The sequence below is a fragment of the Spermophilus citellus genome (assembly GCF_964194105.1).
Source record: "Spermophilus citellus genome assembly, chromosome: 5".
NCBI classification, from domain to species: Eukaryota; Metazoa; Chordata; class Mammalia; order Rodentia; family Sciuridae; genus Spermophilus; species Spermophilus citellus.
This window is the reverse complement of record NC_138186.1, coordinates 83,961,502-83,981,291: the sequence shown is the minus strand read 5'-3', so window position 1 is coordinate 83,981,291 and position 19,790 is coordinate 83,961,502. Positions and strand designations below refer to the sequence as shown.

The 19,790-nt window shown below is 37.1% G+C and overlaps 1 protein-coding gene across 5 annotated transcripts in view; it reads right to left on the bottom strand.

The window, feature by feature from the left end:
• The window catches only part of KCNQ5 (potassium voltage-gated channel subfamily Q member 5), a 551,365-nt gene that overhangs the window by 76,045 nt on the left and 455,530 nt on the right, over window positions 1-19,790 (bottom strand). For all 5 annotated transcript variants that reach the window (XM_081293796.1, XM_081293795.1, XM_081293798.1 and 2 more), the window contains 3 exons: window positions 17,434-17,544; window positions 11,657-11,752; window positions 3,481-3,575 (listed from right to left, as the gene is read on the bottom strand). In XM_081293796.1, coding sequence (XP_081149922.1) covers window positions 3,481-3,575; window positions 11,657-11,752; window positions 17,434-17,544 — 302 coding nt within the window. The remainder of the gene's footprint in view (window positions 1-3,480; window positions 3,576-11,656; window positions 11,753-17,433; window positions 17,545-19,790) is intronic.

Below are 19,790 nucleotides of genomic sequence, written 5' to 3'. Positions count from 1 at the left end.
TGAGGCACTAAGCAACCAGTGAGACCCTGTCTTCTAAAATAAAATACAAAAAGGGCTGGGGATGTGGCTCAGTGATTGAGTGCCCTTGAGTTCTATTCCCAGTTCCACAAAACAAAACAACAAAACATTAGAACTCTTTTAGTCTACTGTTGAGTAGCATTTTTAATAATTCATGGGAGCAAATTCAGGTCTAGGCAGCACCGTGCAGAGTCACCACTCCTAGCAAATGAGCCTTGGGCCCCTGGTAGGCACCTCTCTTCCCTGGGGGTCTTCGTATTTGTCATGACTGAATGGGAAGGCCTTATGTTAGAATCTAACTTCTGACTTCTTAAGGAAACTTGTGGCATTCCTAGAGTTTGATAATTCCTTACAGCTTCATAGAATATGTCTGACTCATCCTCTAAAATAGCACATTTACCCACGTTTCACCCTTTGCATAGCTTTTGCTCACTCTGAGAAGAAAAATCAAGGCAAACCTTTCCTTCTATAAATCCTTCTGTCTGAACAACACTTTGAAGTAGCATCTCAGATCTCCAAGGTGTACATAAGAGACATGCAGGCCAGAAAAAGAGAGAGTAGGAAACTGCTGGTTTGCACCCCTGGCAGAATTGAGTGGGTGCGGCATGTCCCCGCTGCCTGCCTCTCTCCCTGACACCTCTGTTTCTTAAACTCTTTCATCCTACTCCTTGGGAGGAGCTTGTGGAGTCACAACGTCCCACTGTATTTCTAAAACTGTGGGGAAGCAGAGCATGGGGCTGCTGATTTTCAGTGATAACTACCATTGCTGCTGCTGCTGGTGATGATGTTAGTAATGTGTTCTTTCCCCCGACTTCTCATTTAAAATTGCAGCCCCTGATACTCCCTAAATTCCTTATTTTTCTGTCCTCCTTAGCACTTTTTGTTATCTAACATGTTTTGTATTTTACTTTTTAAATTTATTTCCAGTATCCATTGCATATAGACTTCCTAAGCCCTGAGGTTCAATCATGTTTGTTTTTCTCTCAGACTCCCCAGTGCCTAGAACAGTGCCTGGCACCCAACAGGTGTTCAGGGAATGCTTGTTGAATGGATATATAGAAATACTATATTTCTCTCCAGAAGTTCTTAGCTGCTGATAAAGGAAGGGCACTATAGAAATAACAAAAGCTTTGCTGTTTTTCTTACAACATTACTCTGCATTCAACAAGCCAGCTAATTATAAATGTAAAAATATCCCTCTAAGTCATTGTAAATTATTCTTCTCAAGAACCTAGAAGCCTGACTAGGTTTTCTTTCTAAAGCAAAGGTTCTGAATACATTAAAATTGTGGGCAAGCTTTTGACTTTTTTTGTGCAATGAATATTATTCTTGGGGAGTAGCCCTTAAGTTCCATCACAACACCAATTGAAAGAACAACAATAACATCAATAGCGAGAACCATGAGAACAAGGAAGTATCATTGGAAAGAGAGATGTTCAGATACCCAGGTTTCTATAAATTGCACTAGAGACTGCTGGCATTCAGGACATATAAATGCTCTTCAGTAAATGGGGTTGAGATTCAGAGGCCAATGAGGTTGCAGGGAAAGGTGAATGAGGACATGGGCTGAGGGGCACAACAGGACAGAGGGGAAGCAGGCACAGATGTCGATCCTTCTCTACCTCCACTCCCATTTTAAATGGAAAATATCAGAGGAAAATAAAAAAATGACGAGTAAAATAATAACTGATGCAGCCTGGGTTTTCTAGGCTTCCGAATGACTTTTAATCCCAAACTGCAGTAAGTGGAATAGTCACATATGGCAACAGACCACTCTCTTCTGTTATTTGAGAACCCTTTATCAGTTTTCCTACTAACCTTATTCTTTTATCTTTATCTAGAATCTTTAAGAAGATAAGAAATATAATGTCTATATAATTCCCATTTTTACTCATATTCCAAGGAATAGATGACACAAGAGTTGTGTTCCTTTTTTTTTTGAATTTCTATACCAACAGCTTGAAAGGATCTACTATTCAATAAAAGGACTTCAACTAAATTTCAAGATCTAAATGAAGAAAGGAGTTTCATCTGCACATTCACTCAACAGCATCCAGGCTTCTGTCCTTGATAAGGTTCCATCCTTTCTAAAATCCTGAGGCAGTGTGGGAAGGAAGGGTGGGTGGGAGGTGTTTCTATGACTATCTCTGTCCTGATGGTTTTAGCTACTGACCTCTAGGATATGTGTTCCATTAGCACTTAGGAACCACCTTGACAGCTCTTGTCCTTTTCTTTGTGGGTAGGAAAATTGAGGCCCAGAGCAAGACAGTAAAGTCACTTAATAAATCCTGTTAGTTAATGATTGGGTTGATGCACCCCAACACTAAGCATGGTGCTGCCTCCACACAGCAGCCATGCCCAGAGGCAAGTCATGAAGATTTCTGCTGCCTCTCTCCCTTCCCAATCAATAAGAACATGGCCTTTCTGAGTCACAGTGGTGAGCCCCTTGAATCCCATGAAGCCATTGAGACTAAGGTTTTGTTGGGCTATGAAGGTAAATGGCTAGTGCCATAAAACACTAAGCCAGATGAACAATCTACTACCTTTGGAACAATCTGAAGGACTGACACCTCGGATCAAGCTGAGGGACTCACAGGGAGTCTTTGTCAGGACTTACTTGCTTTGGTGCTTCAGTGAGGGCTTCTTTAATTAGATGGCAATTATGATTTAATATGTGCTCTGTAAGCTGAACTGGAGTTGAGGATTCTAGGACTGTGGACTTTTTAAAATTAAAGATCCTTGTGGTAATCCTTAATTCTGCTCAAATGTCTCAGGTTCTTTCCTTCTTCTAGGTACATGGTAGGGTTATACTTTCCCAAACCTTTGAGTTTTGGCATGACTGGATGATTGGCTCTGGCCAATGAAATAGGAATGGCAGTAATAGTATGACTTTAAAATCTTGAATGTTAGTTCCAAATTTTAATCTGATTGGTCCCATTGCCTCACTTAAAATTTCTAATTCTATTGGACTTCAATTCTTCTCGTTCCTTTGTTTTTTCCTGCTGATATTAGTTTGATCTGTAACTGAAAGCTCACGAACCACCCTGTAAGTGGATCCAGATGAGCAATGACTTTGACAGACTTAAATATGAGGCGATATATTGCTCTCAAGGCACTCCCCTTCTGAAGACAGGTGATGAGTAGAAGATAAGTAATTTGCTTTCAGGGACTGTGATGCTCTCCTTTAGGGTTCTGGTGGACTTTATGAGATGAAAAAGCATGAAATAGCAGAAAGAAGTCTATATAAAAGTTTACATTCCTTTAATCTTTAATCCTGGCCTGTGCATGTGAGGAATGATACTGATTCCATACAGTTTTGTGCTTAAGTTGCTAAACAGGTATAAATCTCTTTAAGAGCAATAGAGAATAACAAGCCAAAAATTGACATTCTCTGTGTATAAGGTTTGTTTAACAAACTTGAAAAGACTCAACTAGAGCACCAGCTGTCACATAGATACCTACTTGGTGGGGCTGCAGGTGTGCAAGGCCTTCAAGTGTGGCTTCCAGGTTGCAATGGAAACAGATTTCTCATCAGCTGCATAACTACGCCAAACACACTGCATGTGGCACACGTGGGGACATGAAAAAGAAAAGAAAAAAGAGTAGGAAATAGAATGACATAACAGGCAGAATATTAAGTTATGCACATTAAGAATTTTTTATTTGGGACTGGGGCTTTAACTCCATGGTAGAGAGCTTACCTAGAATGTGTGAGGCTCTGGGTTCGAATGTCAGATAAATATATAAAATAAAGGTCCATCAACAAACTAAAAAAAGTCTTTTCTTTGTCATATTTATCCCTAATAAATTCCCAAAGGAAGAAGAAGTCTACTTTGGTATTTTCAGCTGATTGCTGCACAGATTCTGCTATATCAAAATAATTTTCAAAACAACTTGTGTCAAAAAGCAAAAATGTCAAAAAGTATTATCATAACTCAATTTTTGAATTGGTTAGGAAAAAATACTATATTATCCAAAAACAAAATCAGCAATGAGTAACTCATTCAATACATACTGATATCCAAGATACTAGTTAGATAAACTACCTGAGCAGAGATATGCATTCTAGGGAGTGATCTTTGAGCAATATTTGAAAAGATAGAGGCAAAGAATTACCAAAATCCACTATGCAACTAGTGAACTAACTAGTAAACTAATGACCTCCAGGGTATGATAATGATTTCATTAGTGATGTCCCTGAAGATGAACCATAAAGTAGTTCTATTGCTAAAAATGAAAATAGTGATAACCAGAACAGAGCCAAAACAAGATTGGGAGGGATGTATCTCTAGGAATATAAGTGGAAAACACCAAAGGATTTAATATCATGAACTAAGAATATATTTATATCTCTGTGATGTAAAAAGATAAGCTCTGTCTACTTCATGCAATCATTCCTGACATTCATAAAATGAGATATTTTCACATGATCCTTACAATCAAAGTGTGGATTAAGATCCCCATTTTGTAGATGAGAACAAAAGTGCTCAGATAAATGAAGAGATTTATACAAGCGTGGTGGGGTTGAGACAGCACCTCCAGTTGCCTGGCTCTTGGTGACAGTCTTCCAGTGGGGATTTTACTAAATGCTTGATCACTGTGGTTGAAAGACCTTCTATTTGAACTGTCCATTTGAGAGACTGCCTGAGCTTACTTTCCCATGTAGAATTTGGTAAATTTATCCCTTTGCAATGGCCCTGCAAGCATCTCTAATGATCAAATGTTTGCACTAATCTCCTCAGAGAAAAGTTTTTATTATGATTCATTACTCAGAGTATTCTATTTTGTGTGGCAAATTCATTTAAATGGGTCATATCCCTGCTATATAACCATCAGTCATGATTTTGAAACCTACAATGAAGGAAAAAAGTGATCTAATTATATTCCCTTTCCTGAGCAGCATATCATTGAATAAAAGTAAGCTGAATAAATAGTAAAAAATTGGCGCAACTACTTTGAAAAACTGTCTGGAAGATCTGTTAAAATTGAACATATACAGTTCCTATGATACAGTTATTCATTCCTAGGTAAATACCTAACAGAAATGTTTATATATGTACACCAAAAGATATGCACTAATTTCTTCATAAACTAAAGCTGAAAATGCCTTAGATATCTATCAACAGTAGCAAAAGCAGGAAATTCGTGGTATGGTCATGCAATTGAACACTACATGGTAATAGTTTACTCTAACTATGCTCAACAATATGGGTGAACGTCATATGAATAATGCTGAGTGAAAGAAACAAGACAGAAATGAATACTTTAACATTATGTACAAAAACCAGGGAAAACTAATCTATCCTTAGAAGGGAGCCCAGTGGCTACCCTGGTGCAACAGTGACTGAGAAAGGGCACACAGGAGGTTATGCTCTGCTTATCTGAGTGTTGGTGATGCAGGGTGCTGAGTTCTTGTAGGAAATGTGGTCTTTTCCGCATGCACATTATACTTCAGTAAAATGCTCAGGAAATGACATGAAAAATTAGAAAAATATATAGTAGAACCTGAGGGACTTTTTTATGTTTCCAAGAAAGGTTTTTATATTTTCAATCAGGATTCCTTGCCTGAAGCTTCATTCTCATGGCTCATGTTGATTTAACCAATAAATCTATGGAAATTTGTGGTAAGCATCTTGACATCTTATAGACAATAAAGCAATTACTAGCCTATCAACTTGAAATGATAGTTTTTGCAACCACATATACAATTTTTAGGGTGACTAGAATAATCAATGAAAATCCATTGACTTTGTTATTGCAGCTTCTGTAGTGGTGGGGCCTAGAGATCCTCTGATGCTATCAGGATATGGTTGGCTGCTTTAGTTAAATAATTTCTGTAGCAGGTATGATATATATGTGAGCTCTTGATACCCTAAAAGCAGAGCTCATGTAGAACTACATGTATACAGTAGGGTCTGTGCATTATCTGAAACCAGTGGAAAAAAAAATCCAAAGCAACAATACAAAAAAAAAAAAATGGGACAAGGCACTATCTGTTAATGTTATAGAGAATTGGGGCCAAAAGAGGCTATGCTGAGAAAATTGAAGATTTTTTTCTTTTCTTTTCTTTCTTTTTACAATAGAACCTGGCTTCTTGCTCTTTTTAATAAAATTGATCTCAACAGCTAAGCTCTTTTTCCCTTCATTACTGTTCTCCCAAAAATGCCTTGTAAATTAGGGGTACAGAAGGGGCAAGTGGCATCTATTCCAGGGATGATATTAGTCAACGGTTAAAAAGGCAGAGAGAAGTGTAACTCCATTGCTCTGAGAATTCTTAATAACTATGTCCTGCCCTACATCTCAGCTGATTGCTTCTAGTAGCTGAAATTCAAGTCCACATTTGCAGGATCCAGTACTTAATGTTCCTACATTTTAAAACCCAAATCACATAGTGGTTGGCAAGAGAAAAACAGCACTTTCCCAAGGCTGATTTACATGGTGTATCTACTCCAAAGGATAAGTTAACAAGAAGAAAAGTAAGAACCAAATTTGCTAGTTATCAAGTGAAGGTGGTGCTCTAGGTAGCTAAAAAAGTTTGAACTTTTTTTCTGTGATCAAAAGTACTATGTAATATAATTCAGCTTTGGAAGTATTTAATTGCTCTATCTGAAGTAGCACACCTATGGCAAGCTTGACCATTTCTGGAAACAGTTCAGAAGGTTTCAGCTGACCATACAAAGATATATTAGTATGGAAGTTCTTTTTTTTCTTTTTGGTGATGGGGGTTGAACCCAGGGGCACTTAACCACTGAGACACACCCCCAGCCCTTTTTTATATATTTTTTTATTTAGAGACAGGATCTTGCTAAATTACTTAGGGCCTCACTAAATTGCTGAGGCTGGCTTTGCACTCACGATCCTCCTGCCTCAGTCTCCTAAGATGCTGGGATTACAGGTATGTACCACCAAGCCTGGCTGTCATTTCTATTTTTAAGAATCCCTTTTCTTTTTTTAAAAAAAAATTTTAGTTGTAGATGAACACAATACCTTTATTGTATTTATTTATTTTTATGTGGTGCTGAGGATTGAACCCAGTGCCTCATATGTGCTAGGCAAGTGCTCTACCACTGAGCTACAACCCCAGCCCAAGAATCTCTATTCTGAAGGATTATGCTCATACTATTATTTCTTGATTTTTCAGTTTTAGGCATCATCAATTAACTTCCTATCATGAAAGATAATAACATGGTCCACTTATATGCCCTCTTCCCCTCCTCTCATCCTTACAACAATTTTAGTTATTAGTGTTTTCATTATTGTAAGCATGTAACTACTCTTCCTAGTTTAGCAATGTAACAGACTATAAATACTCATTCTTTTCTCTATAATTTTTTTGTTTTTCTTGAGTTATCACTGCTCTATTTTAGTTTATTGATTTGATTTTATGTAACTATTATGAAGACATTCCTGCTGTTTCCTACAGAACTATAAAATTTCTCACGTCAAATGCGTGGTGGAATCTGTCAGTTCTGTTTTTGTGTGTCCTTGAAGATCTTTCTCCTGGATCACTCAGCCTCCTGCTCACTCTGCTATCCAGCCTGCTGTGCCTGTTGCCATGGGGGGGGGGGCGCTTCCCTTCCTTATCGCTGTAGAGATGGGACTCTTATTCCCTGAATCTTATGTCTCTTCCTCTCTTGGTTCATCTTCTTCTGGAAGGACAGTCCTATCCAGGTAGTTTCTTGGGTAAGGAAAAATAATAGGTAAGTTTTTGAGATCTTTATGTCTAAAAATGCTTTTGTGCTACTGTTGTTCTCCATGACTGGTTTGGCTGGGGATAGAATTCTAGGTTGGAAGTAATTTTCCTCCATAATTTTGGATGTATTATTCCACTGTCTTCTAATTTTAGAGTTACTAATGAGATAGATATTCAATGCCATGCTGATTCTTGTTCCTGTGGATATGTCCTTCTCAGAAATCATTTAGGATCTTCTTTGTTGGAAGTGTTCTGATATCTCATTATGATAATCTTGGTATGAAGTTTTTGGTTTACTGTGCTGGGCATTTTGTATACTCTTTTATGGTGGCCACTTCTGACACCCAGTTCTGGAGAATAATGTAATATTTATCTGGTAAAATCTCCCCTCTTCAGTTTTCCTGTACTCTATTTAAGGTGCCCTCTTGGAGATTTTCACAATCTTATCTTCCCTATTATTTTTCTCTGCTATCATTTTTTTAACATATGGAATTTTTTCCTGATTCTGTTCTTATTTATGGTCAAAGCACTAAAAAAGATGTATAGTCTGTATAAGTGGCTTGAGCTTATGGATTGGCAGCCTTACTTGAGGATAACTTGGTAAAGATCAAGTTATGCCATTAGAGGAAGCCAGTTTTTATATATATATATATATATATATATATATATATATATATATTTCTTTTAGGACAGTTAGCATCCTCAAAAGCAACATTTTTTTAGTTGACTCCTTTAAGGAAATGAATTCTATCAGCATTGATTTCTCAAATTTTTATTCAATTCCCTTGCTTCTGTTTCTAGGAAAGCGTCTTCGCTGTACCCTGAATTGGTCCATCTTCTACAGAGGCAAAACTCTGACATGGGTTGGGAGAGTCTTTAAATGTTAACCCCAAAGCTCAAAAATGCCTATATGAAGGTGCAAGGTTGTTTTTTCAAAAGAGTAATGGATTTGGATTCAGACAGCAAGAATTTTGGACCTAGATTTTCCTAGGCTTATCTTGAGGATCAAGTAATATTGTGTATTAGAAGCACTCTGCAAACTAAAAAGCACTTCATGAGTCTTAGGCATTATTAATAAAAGTTGTGACATTTGGGCAGGTATTCAAAACGTTACTGAGAGCTGATTTCTTTTCCCAGACTGCTCCACTTGAAATGAAAAGTTAATTTAAATGAATCATGCAAAGATATTGACACAGCTAAATTTGCTGCAAACTTCTGGGGTTTTAAGCTTTTCCCTAAAACCCTGAAATGCTGGTTAATTTAGTTCTATCACCAACCAAATGACAAAGCAATCTGGGCATCTCACTTGCCCTTGTAGGATGAGAGTGGCTCTGGCTTAAAACAAATGAGATTGCTTTGGGTCTTGATGCTTTGTATGTTCAGCAAATCAAGTCAGGTTTATTGGGTAAGAAAATGAATGATCAGCAAATGAGGCTTGCTTTTCAATCTAGTTCATCCTTAAAAATAAATTTCTATAAGATATAATCAAGGCCTAAAGCCCTGAATTCTGTCCAAAAACTATATCAAGGAGAAGCAATGAATTAATAGTTATATTATTCCTATGTATAATAAATAAGTAAGTTGCATTTGAATGAGCGAGCAGTTACTTTTTAAATTAGTAAATTCTATTTTGATTTATGAATCTATGATTATATTTTAAAGGTGTTCTTCAACACTTCAAGTACTGTATTTTCTATTAGTTTCTGCTTAAGAACAATATATACTTTGGAAATTTAAGTAAAAAAAATCATGATTTTGCTCTATATTTACCTCAATTTTTACAAGTTTAATTGCTGATTGTGATATATGTTATATAACCAAGTTCCATAAAGTAAAATTCTAAGCCTCCAAGCAAATCTGTTCAATCAGCATCTTCCCCACCTTTTATAGGTTACCTGTGCTGCAGGCCTTGCCGTAGTTAGGCTGTGGACATATAAATGCCTTGCTCCAGTGATTTAATGTAGGAAAATAGCAATTTATTTTTAAGTTCATTTGGAAATTGTTTTTGCACAGTTTAGTAGTTGATAATGACAAGTCAGATCAGAAAAGTTCCTGCTGTTTTTCTCCACATCTGTATTATGTAATATGGTATCCAATAGCCACTTAAAGCTATTGAGCACTTGAGAAGTATCTAGTACTACAAAGGAATGGATTTTTTATTTTAATTAATTTATATTTAAGTAGCTACATGGAGTCTGTGGTTATTGTATTGGGCAGAATAGCCCTATAGCATCACAATTGATATATGCAGAGAAATTCCTACAACGGCTCACTTGCTAACAGAACAGTTGATATTCTAAGAGGTTTTAAGATGTAAGAGGTAAGATGTGTTATCGGCTCCTTACAAGGACAGGATTTGGTGCCCAGATGGAAGCAAGAAACCTATCAAATAACCTTTCACTCACAGGTTGGAAACATTTTTCTAGAGGGAAGGGATATTAAAGAGAAGAATATGTAAAGAGAAGATTTTATTGGAAGTGCTAAAGGATGAAAGGCTCGGAGTTGGGGGCTGAGTGTTTTGTGTGTGTCCTCCTTTCATTCTGCTGATCTTTGTTTGGCATCAGCTCATACATTTTTAGTATTTAGGGGATCTTTTCCTTTAAGAAAATTAAGTTTTCTTTCTCTTTTGTGTTCTTTTAAAGCTGGAAATTTAAAAAGTGGTTTGTATTAGAAGTCATGTGGAAAGATCATTTTTTTGAGTCAATAGTTGTAGAATAGGCTGATTTAACAATTAATGTTCTTATTTAGCCATTAGACATGAACAGATCTCTTTCATGGTATAACCGATGTTCTCTCCTCCCTCCTTTCCCTAGCTCCTCCTGTACTGGAGGAACTGCAAGGCTAAGGGTTCAAATGGTTGCTTCCTATTACATGAAGACAAGCCTCCAAGTACCTGGGACTGCCATCCCAAACACCTCCAGTTTACAAGTTCTGGAGCTTAAGTCCCTGGCAGAATGGGGAAAAAACTTTAGATTGTAGAATTATCTTACCTATAATTAAGTACCAACGTCACTTTATGAGTCTGGCAAAAAATATATTTTGTGATTCTTAACCTGGTTCTAGGATGGTTCCACACCCAAAAGATATGGAGAGCAAAAGGATAGCTCATTTCTTTTAGTGCTAAAGCAAATTCTGAGTTATCGTAAAGAAAACGAAATGCTTAACAACATCAATATATGATGAGCTCGCCTCAAGTAATATGCTTATTATTTCATATCCTCCATCATGGATGTAACCCATAATACCACCAGCTCTTAAAATAAGATAACTCTTTCAAGTGATTGCCCTAGACAACATTAAAAGCAATGTCACAGGCACTATACTTTGACACTCTAAACACATCTGTTGTTCTTCAGCCCGGGCATACATCTGGCTGGAGGAAGCTAACTGTCACACAGGGAACAAGGCCATGTTCTGTTTCATTACTTTTTTTTTTTAAAGAGAGACTGAGAGAGGAGAGAGAGGGGAGAGAGAGAGAATTTTTAATATTTATTTTTTAGTTCTCGGTGGACACAACATCCTTGTTGGTATGTGGTGCTGAGGATCCAACCCGGGCCGCACGCATGCGAGGCGAGCGCGCTACCACTTGAGCCACATCCCCAGCCCCTGTTTCATTACTTAATGATCGGTTATGTTTCACCAATCATTCATAAGACACATTAGGTCATTCCAGGAGAAACCAAACTGCTCATTTCTACATAGTCTTGCTGGTAAGGTTAATTAGTCTGGATAATGCTTAGATCATTTGCTGAAAAATATATATTTCTGTTGGGAGAGAGGAAATACCTGCCCAAACCCAAGACTGTTCATTAAGTCCTGACTTTATTTTTTAAAAGCAGACAAAATAGTAGCTCCACAAAATAAAGAAGCACAGAGATTTGAAAATGACCCATCTAGCACTGACGGAGACAGATGTTGTGGTTTACCTATTGAATTGCCATTTACCTGAATGAGGTTGGCAGCTGGGTTCCTTCTTTTCTCGAAGTGTTTCTGGCGGTGCTGTTCCTGTACTTTTAATGCAAAACCTGAGCCAAGAATGCCCTGGAACAAAATATAAAAATAGTACTTTTAAAAACAAATTTCAAAAGTACTGTTAAATAATACAAGTATTTAAAAAACTGCTAAAATGAGTCTGAGAAGACAAACAGTGTGTAACCTGTCCAGAATAAACATGTTACTTACTAAAACAAACACTATTTATCTCTATTATAATAGCGCCAGCTAATGGCAAGTTGTTAGGCAACATTGTCAAGAGATATAACAACTTCTGTTCTTTAGCAAATCAACTAGGGTTTGCCTTTTTCTTGGCTTTGCTGATATAGTAATAGGCATCATAAACACAAATATAATTTGCTATTAATTTTTTTTGTGTGTATGGCCTTCTCTGTGACATCTCTTTGTGTCTAAATTGGAGTGAGTGGTCTTATCTAGTAATAGCATTTTGAGGACATGAATTCTGGATTTTGACTTTGAGAGAATTAAAATCTTGCTGCTGTGGATATGGGAGGACTTTATATATTCTTGATCCATGAAATGGGGGAGGGTGTGTTTCAAGTCTGTCCTAATTATAATCCTTCATGATGCTATAATTTTACAAATAAAGTAAAAGAGAGTGGAAAATTATCCATATGAGACAAATAGGCACTCAGTTTTGAAGAGGTTTTCCATTTTGCCTGTCTATACGATAGAGATAGGAGCATGGGTCATTGCAAAGCACACTCCTATTTTCCTGTTTTCATCTCACACTATTAGCATTCCTTACCTTTTGGTTTTGGCTCACCTATTCAGATTTTGGGGTTAGTAAGATTAGTATGTTTATGTTAGTTTTTGGCTAGTTTTCTTTCTGTCTGCTTATCATCTTGATCTGCCAAAATTCTGGTTCTTTGATGTTCCCCTCTCCTTTCAGTTTGCTTTGGTCTAACATTTGTGAAATCAGGATGCGTTTCGTCTCAGCCTTGCATTGGCTTTCAGAGACTGCTACATTCAGTCTCTGGGCTTTGTCTATACTCTCGACTTTATTGGTATGAGACTTGGAACTCCACTGCTTTCAAGTTTGTGGATTTTATTTGCTAGCTATAAATTATTAGCTTTTTATTAAACTTCAAGGAGTCTAACCCTTAGGTTAGAGATGGACATCTTAGAAGCACTAAGTCATTATTTGCCATAGGTAAGGAATGGTTGCTTTCCTTTTCTTTATGTTTTTTTTAAGTAGTTCAAGAATGATACAGGCTGTCTGGAGAGGTGGTGGGTTTATTTCATCTCTTGGAGGTGTTAGTTAAGTTTTGACTGGGTGACAGTTTGGCTAAGATATTTTTGGGCTCTAGATAGCTTTTAACCTTCCTCTTATCTTGAGATTCCACAATTCTGAGTACATCTGTGACAATAACCAGACAATCAGTAATGCAATCATGTTTAAAATACACAATTATAAAATAATACTATTTTCTACTAATGAGCAATGACCTACTCCATTACTAATTAGATAAATGACTGTCCCATGTAATGAGCAATGACATCATAGGTTCTGCTTTCCATCTCTTTTTTTCAGTGCATGCCTCATGCTGTCTAAGATTTCCATCTCATACAGGTTGTGATTATACAAACTAAGCTTTAGAATAACTTGGTTTCTGTGATCTGGTTTGCAGATTTAAACAATATTTACCTCCACTTGGAGGTTATACAAATGGCTTTCCATTTCCAAATCCAGATCAACTCTAGTCATTTGTAATTCCTAATTTTTTGTTATGTAAAGTTATTTAGGAAAAATTGATTTATTTTCCTTCTAATGCTACTCTCCATGCAGTATAAACATATAAGAGAATATAAAACCTCAAAATTTATAGCACTTATTTATAATATGTATTAGATGTATGTACATTATATATATATCGTATATAACCAATTCTTATGGAACGTAAGATTTTGTAGAAGTTGAATTAACAGCCATAACTGCCAGTTTTGAGCACTTGTGTAGTTATGAGTTTAGAAAATGAAGTCAGGCCTTATATGGCACAACTTAAGTATCTACCAAACAGACTAAAATTTGCTGAAAGTCATGTTGGCTTTGCTTAGAAACCTATATTAGTAGGTGGCAACTGTTTGCTACATATCTCTTGCGTCAGATTATACATTACAGCAGTTATTAAACCAGGTCTGCTCACTGTCTCACTGTGGCTCCATTCCAACTTTCTTCCACCTCTCTCTAAGTATACAGCTCAGTGCACCTAAATAGAAGTCTGCTAAGTAAAGTCTGTTATGATACACACACACACACACACACACACACACACACACACACGCACACACAACATGGCTTAATCTTTCAACATATGTGCTATCCCTTCAAATGCTGACACCAATAATACAGATTCTTAGAAACTGAGTTTCGTTTTCATTCATTTTCTAGGAAAACAAGGCTTAATTTTTTAGGTTTTAAGTTTTAGTACTAGTCTGAGTAGTGCTACATAAATACTAAGTAGAAAAAATGTTTTGCTAAACATTTTAAATATTTATCCCTCCTTATCTTCCAGCTTAAATGAGCCTAATTTGTATCCCACACTTGGAAAACAACCTCTGCCAAAAGACTTTTTAACAGTTGTTAATATTTTACTATATATAATAATTATATTTGTTAATATTGTTAATGATTTAGAGGTTAATATTTATTTTTTGAAAGGTTAATGTCCTGAGTCAAACAGAACTAGTCCTTGCATTGAACCTATTAGCTGAATGTCTCAAGCAATTCAATCTGCAAAAATTTCTTCATCAGTAAAAAGATACCTGTAGCAGGAGTATTAGTGGGAGGGAGGGAGCACCCCAAAGAGGAGAGAGACCTGCTCATCAGGGTGATGCCAGGATGCAGGGGCTGTCTCTGTGAGCTCTTTAGTCTAGGCATAGAGAGGGCCTCAGAAGAAGTCACACAGGATGACCTGTATGACTCTTTGATGTGCAAGACACTCCTTCAGCATTGAAGGTAAGATGGGGACACCCTGATCTTCAAGTTTACTGGGTGGGAAAAGCCTGAAACTGGAGTGATCACAATCCATCTCTAACTTTCTCAGCAAAATGCCAATGTGTCCTCCTAAATTTCCATCAGACAACACTGTTGGCTGGCAGGTGCACATAACAAAATGATAACTCAGCACCTCCTGCCAGGTTGCAGTAAAAGATCCATAACAGAGGCAACTTTTCTTGGCATTGTTAAGAAATGTTCTGTTCTGTGTGAGCAAATTCTTCAGGTTTCCTGTGTTACTTTAATTTGCATATAAAATTGTAATCATTTTACCAGAAACATTCCCAGGAATGGCTAGTCTCTGACCTTTAACCTAAGAGCAACACAGCTTAAACTCCCTGCAACAGTGGACACGAGGCATTTCACTTTGCTGGAGGCAGCCAGCTTCCAGGGGCAGGTTGACCCTAACACTACTTGGCCCCAGGTCTTCACACACTTTGAACACTTAGGTCTGCTCACTTCTTACAGATATTCTTTTCCTTCCTTTGCTGTTAACCTTTCACCATTTCTCCCCATTGTAGTGTTTGTTCTATCACTTTCCCTCTATATTTGTTGTTTTTAATCCTTAAAGAATCGTGAAACTATATGGGTCATTTTATAGAATGATGAAGAAGACTGGGTTATGAGTTAGGTCTCAAGTGGCTTTGCTGTCTATTTAATTACATCTGCTATCTAGGTTAGCTAAGGGGAACTATAAACACAAAAGAAGCAGATATTTGGGGCCATTATTTTAGGAACAAAAATCACAAACTGTGTTTCACTGTTCTTAAGTTATTTTCCTGCAGGAATCTAATTGTTCAGCGAGTCTCTGCCCTGTTCTGGATTGTTCAGACTGCCAGAGGAGTTGGCTTTGGATAAGTGAAATTTTTTTTTTTTAAAATTCTCTTTGATGTCATCATGTTGTAGGAAACATGTCTTTTTATATTCATGAAGTAAAGGGAAGTAGCATTTAAGTTTTCTTTATAACAAGCCCTTGACTTACATTATCATATTGGTTGTTTTTTTCCCCCTTTTTTAAAAAAATGTTTTATTTGTTCTTTTTAGTTACACATGACAGTAGAATTTTGACATCATACATACATACATGGAGTATAACTTCCCATTTTTGTGATTGTACATGGTGTGGAGTTACACTAGTTGTGTATTCAAATATGAACATAGGAAAGTTATATCTGATTCATTCTACTATCTCATAGTGGTTGTTCTTCACAAAATTTCTCTGGGTTCAATAATTCTTCCTCCATTGTATCCATGCAGAAACATATTCAAAGTCACTCCTTGAACTGAATTATTTTCCCCCTAAGTTGATATGTTGGAGTCTTAGTTTCTAAACCTCAGGATATAACCTTATTTGAAGATAGGGACCTTCCTGAGGTAATCAAGTTAAAATAAGGTCATTCAAGTGGTCCCTAATCCAACATGACTGATTATAAGAAGAAGAAATTTAGACATGGGAGACATAAAGATACAGGAAGAAGATGTCGTCCTCAAGCCAACGACAGGGTCCTGAAACAGATGCTTCTCTCATAGCTTTCAGAAGGGACTAATCCTTCCAATACCTTGATTTTAGGTTTCTATCCTCCAAGAACTATGAGACAATACATTTCTATTATTTAAGACAACCAGTCTGTGGAAGCTTGTTATAGCAGCCGTAGCAAACCAATATAGTCATATAGTATGTGACAAATAATTCAAACTCAGGTCTAATGCCCAAGCATGTGCACAGTCTTTTAAATCTCTTTTCTGTGAGTTTGAGTGTTCTGAGGAAGAACCAGCTGGTCAATATGGAGCTGGGCATTGGCTGTCAGAAGGACCAAGAATGCCCTTTGCATTTATTAACAGGAAAGGGAGGATCCCCATGAAATAAAAAATGGAGCTGGAAAGATCCCTCTGACCCACTCCCTTGGCTTTCTTTGGAGGGTTGCTCTCAAGTTTCTCCTTGGCAGGGACTGTGCAATGGCATTTGTGTGTGTCTGGAGGACACGACTATGTTCTTCAGGTACACCTGTGACTACCACCTCAACACTCCATTATGCTGACTGCCTCCCCCAACTCCCAGGCAGAGGGGACAAAAGTTAGAACTTGGAAACAGAAACTATAATATTTACTTCAACTGCCAGCAAAGAAACAAGAGGATAAAATGATCAGAAAAATAAACTTCATTCATTAAGTAGAGAATAATCAGAAACTTGTGGGAAGAAAAATGTGTTCTTCATTCTGATAAGATGCAGAAACAGCTCATTAAGAAAATCAATGACAGTGACACAAAGACTAAATCACTGGACACATTTAAAACCCTTTGAGATCATATGTTTTTCATTCAAATGAATCTCCACTTGTGCATAGCCGTCTCTTTAGTAGCATATGTTATAAAACCAAATCAAAACAATCAGTTTAAAATGAAGACATCTTTAAATCTTCACAAATATTTAAAATGTTTCGGGGGCATGCTGATTGAAAAGGTGATGCCATCTGAATTATTATTTGATCCTAAAGACCTAGCTGGTATTAATGTCTAAGTGCTTCTGAGGGAAGACCATATTTTATAAATTATCCACCTAGATATATTTAGAAAAGTCAATATTATATTAGAAAAATTAAATTTGTCAGTGACATAGATATGTTCCCAAGCATACCAATGTGTGAAAGCTGACTCCACTAAACCTCTAAGACCTAATTGAAGCTGCTTTATTGATGCAAAGATACTCACGGCAGGAAGTGCAAAGAAAGAAATGCCAAGGAGTGCAAAGCCCGCGGAAAGCAATCTTCCCAGCCAAGTTAGGGGAGTTTTGTCTCCATAGCCAATAGTGGTCAATGTAATCTAAAAACAAAATAAACAGAACTTTCAGCTTAAGTACTTGAGAGGGAAGTTAGGACCCATGAACAGGAGACAAAGCAACATTTCCACTAAATCATTACTCAACAAGTCTTGTTGGCGCATTTTATTACTGTGCTTTAATTTTCCATGACGCATAACAGAACTTTGCTTTGTTTAAGGAAAGGAATAACCTACATAGTTGTTCCTCCCGTATAACAGTTTTCCATCTTTTCCAAGTGTATTCAGGGAAAGGTTATTTAAGTAAGCAGATAATCATCAGTGATACAGAAATGATAGCACTGCAGATTTAGGACTGGATCAGAACCCCAAACAATAATTTATGTTAATTAAGGCTGTCCATCCATTACCTTGGCAGGGACTTCCTGAAGGCTTGGTGTGTGCAAGGTACATGTCATGATTTGTAGTGGAACAAATATGAGAGGTACACAGTTCTTGGCCTAAGATATTAAGGGAGGTGTGTGTCACACACAAATAATTAAAACACAAAAATAGGGCAAAGCAGGGATGGTGATGGAGGCTCAAATAAACTGCTGTGGGATTTTAAGAACAATTGATTGTTACCAGCGTGGAGATTAGATAGGTTTTACTGGGGAGATGTCGGTCATAGCTAGGTTTTGAAGGAGGGGTAATATTTTGAAAGACAGAAATGATCAAGAGTGGCCTCTAGGGAGAGGCCAGCGGCACATCGGTGAGAACATACAGGACATTCTGAAAAGTATAAGTGGTTCTCTGGGCTCGGGCATGGTGGATTTGAAAAGGGTTAGTGACTTCCTCAGTTTCTTCCATTACTGTTTTATAGTTTTCAGTGTATAGGTCTTTCACCTTCTTATTCAAAAATTCCAAGTTTTTATTTCATTTTTTTTTTGGTGGCTATTGCAAAAATGGGATCATTCTCCTGATTTCTTTTTCAGAAGGTTTGTTGTAAACATATAGAAGCTAACAATAGAAGGACTGTGGGGTGTGTTTATTTTGTATCCTCCAACTTGACTGAATTTTTCATTGCAACAGATTGTGTGTGTGTGTGTGTGTGTGTGTGTGTGTAATCTTTAGAGTTTTTTCCTATGTATAAGTCTATGTACTGCGTAAACAGTAGTAATTGCACTTTTTCCTTTCCTGTTTGGATGGCTTTTATTTCTTTCTCTTACCCAATTGCAAGGACTTCCAGTGCTATAATAAATAGAAGCGGCCGGAGTGCGGTATCCTTGCTCTGTTTTGGATCTTAAAGGAAAGACTTTCAAATTTTCACTGCTGAATATAATGTAAGCTGTGGACTGTCATGTTTGATCTTTATTATATCAAGTTACCTTTCTTCTTTACCTAATTTATTGAGAGTTTTTATCATGAAATGATACTGATTTTTTTCAAAGGCTTTTTCTGCATCAAATGAGATGATGTGAAATAAACTAGGCACAAAAAAACAAATACCACATGGTCTCACTTAAATGTGGAATCTATAACAATTGAACTTAGAAGCAGAGAGTAGAATGGTAGTTACCAGAGGTGTGAGTTGGAGAGAATGGAATGTGGCTTTTTTTTTTCTTTAAGGATCGATTGCACAATGTTGTGAATATGGCTAATTACAGTGCACAGGATATTTCAAAATTGCTGAGAGTAAATATCGAAATTCTCACCAAAAATGATTTGAGGTGTTTGAGGTGGTAGATACATGAATTAGCTTGATTATTATATATTATATTCATAAATCATAACATCCCTTGTACCTCATAAATATGTACAATAATAATTCACCAACATATAACAAAAACAAAGAGCATTAGTAGAACAGGGGGGTTAAATAGATTTGCTCAAGATTTCTTTTTATTTTGGGTTATCATTCTGGGGATCAAATCCAGGACCTCATACATGCTAACCAAGGTCTTCCACTGAGCCACATCCTCAGCCCCAGGAAGTGTCTTTGAAAATGATAATCAAAGCGTGTCTCTCCCATGGTCAATCAGCTCCAGGGGCCCCTATAGCCCTAGAACAAAGTCCCAGCTCCTCTCCAAGGCCTTCAGGGTTTTGCATGATTGGGCCTCTTCCCACTTCTCAGGCATCTTCTTCTATCACTCTCCATCTCATACTGCATCCATTAAGCCTGCCCTGATGCTCATCAGCACACTGATCCTTTGTTTGCCTCTGGGTCTTTGCACCTGCTATTTTCTTTGTGGATTTCTTTTACTCCCAGGTCTCCATTCAGGTAGCTGCTCTACTGTCAGCTCCACAGAAAG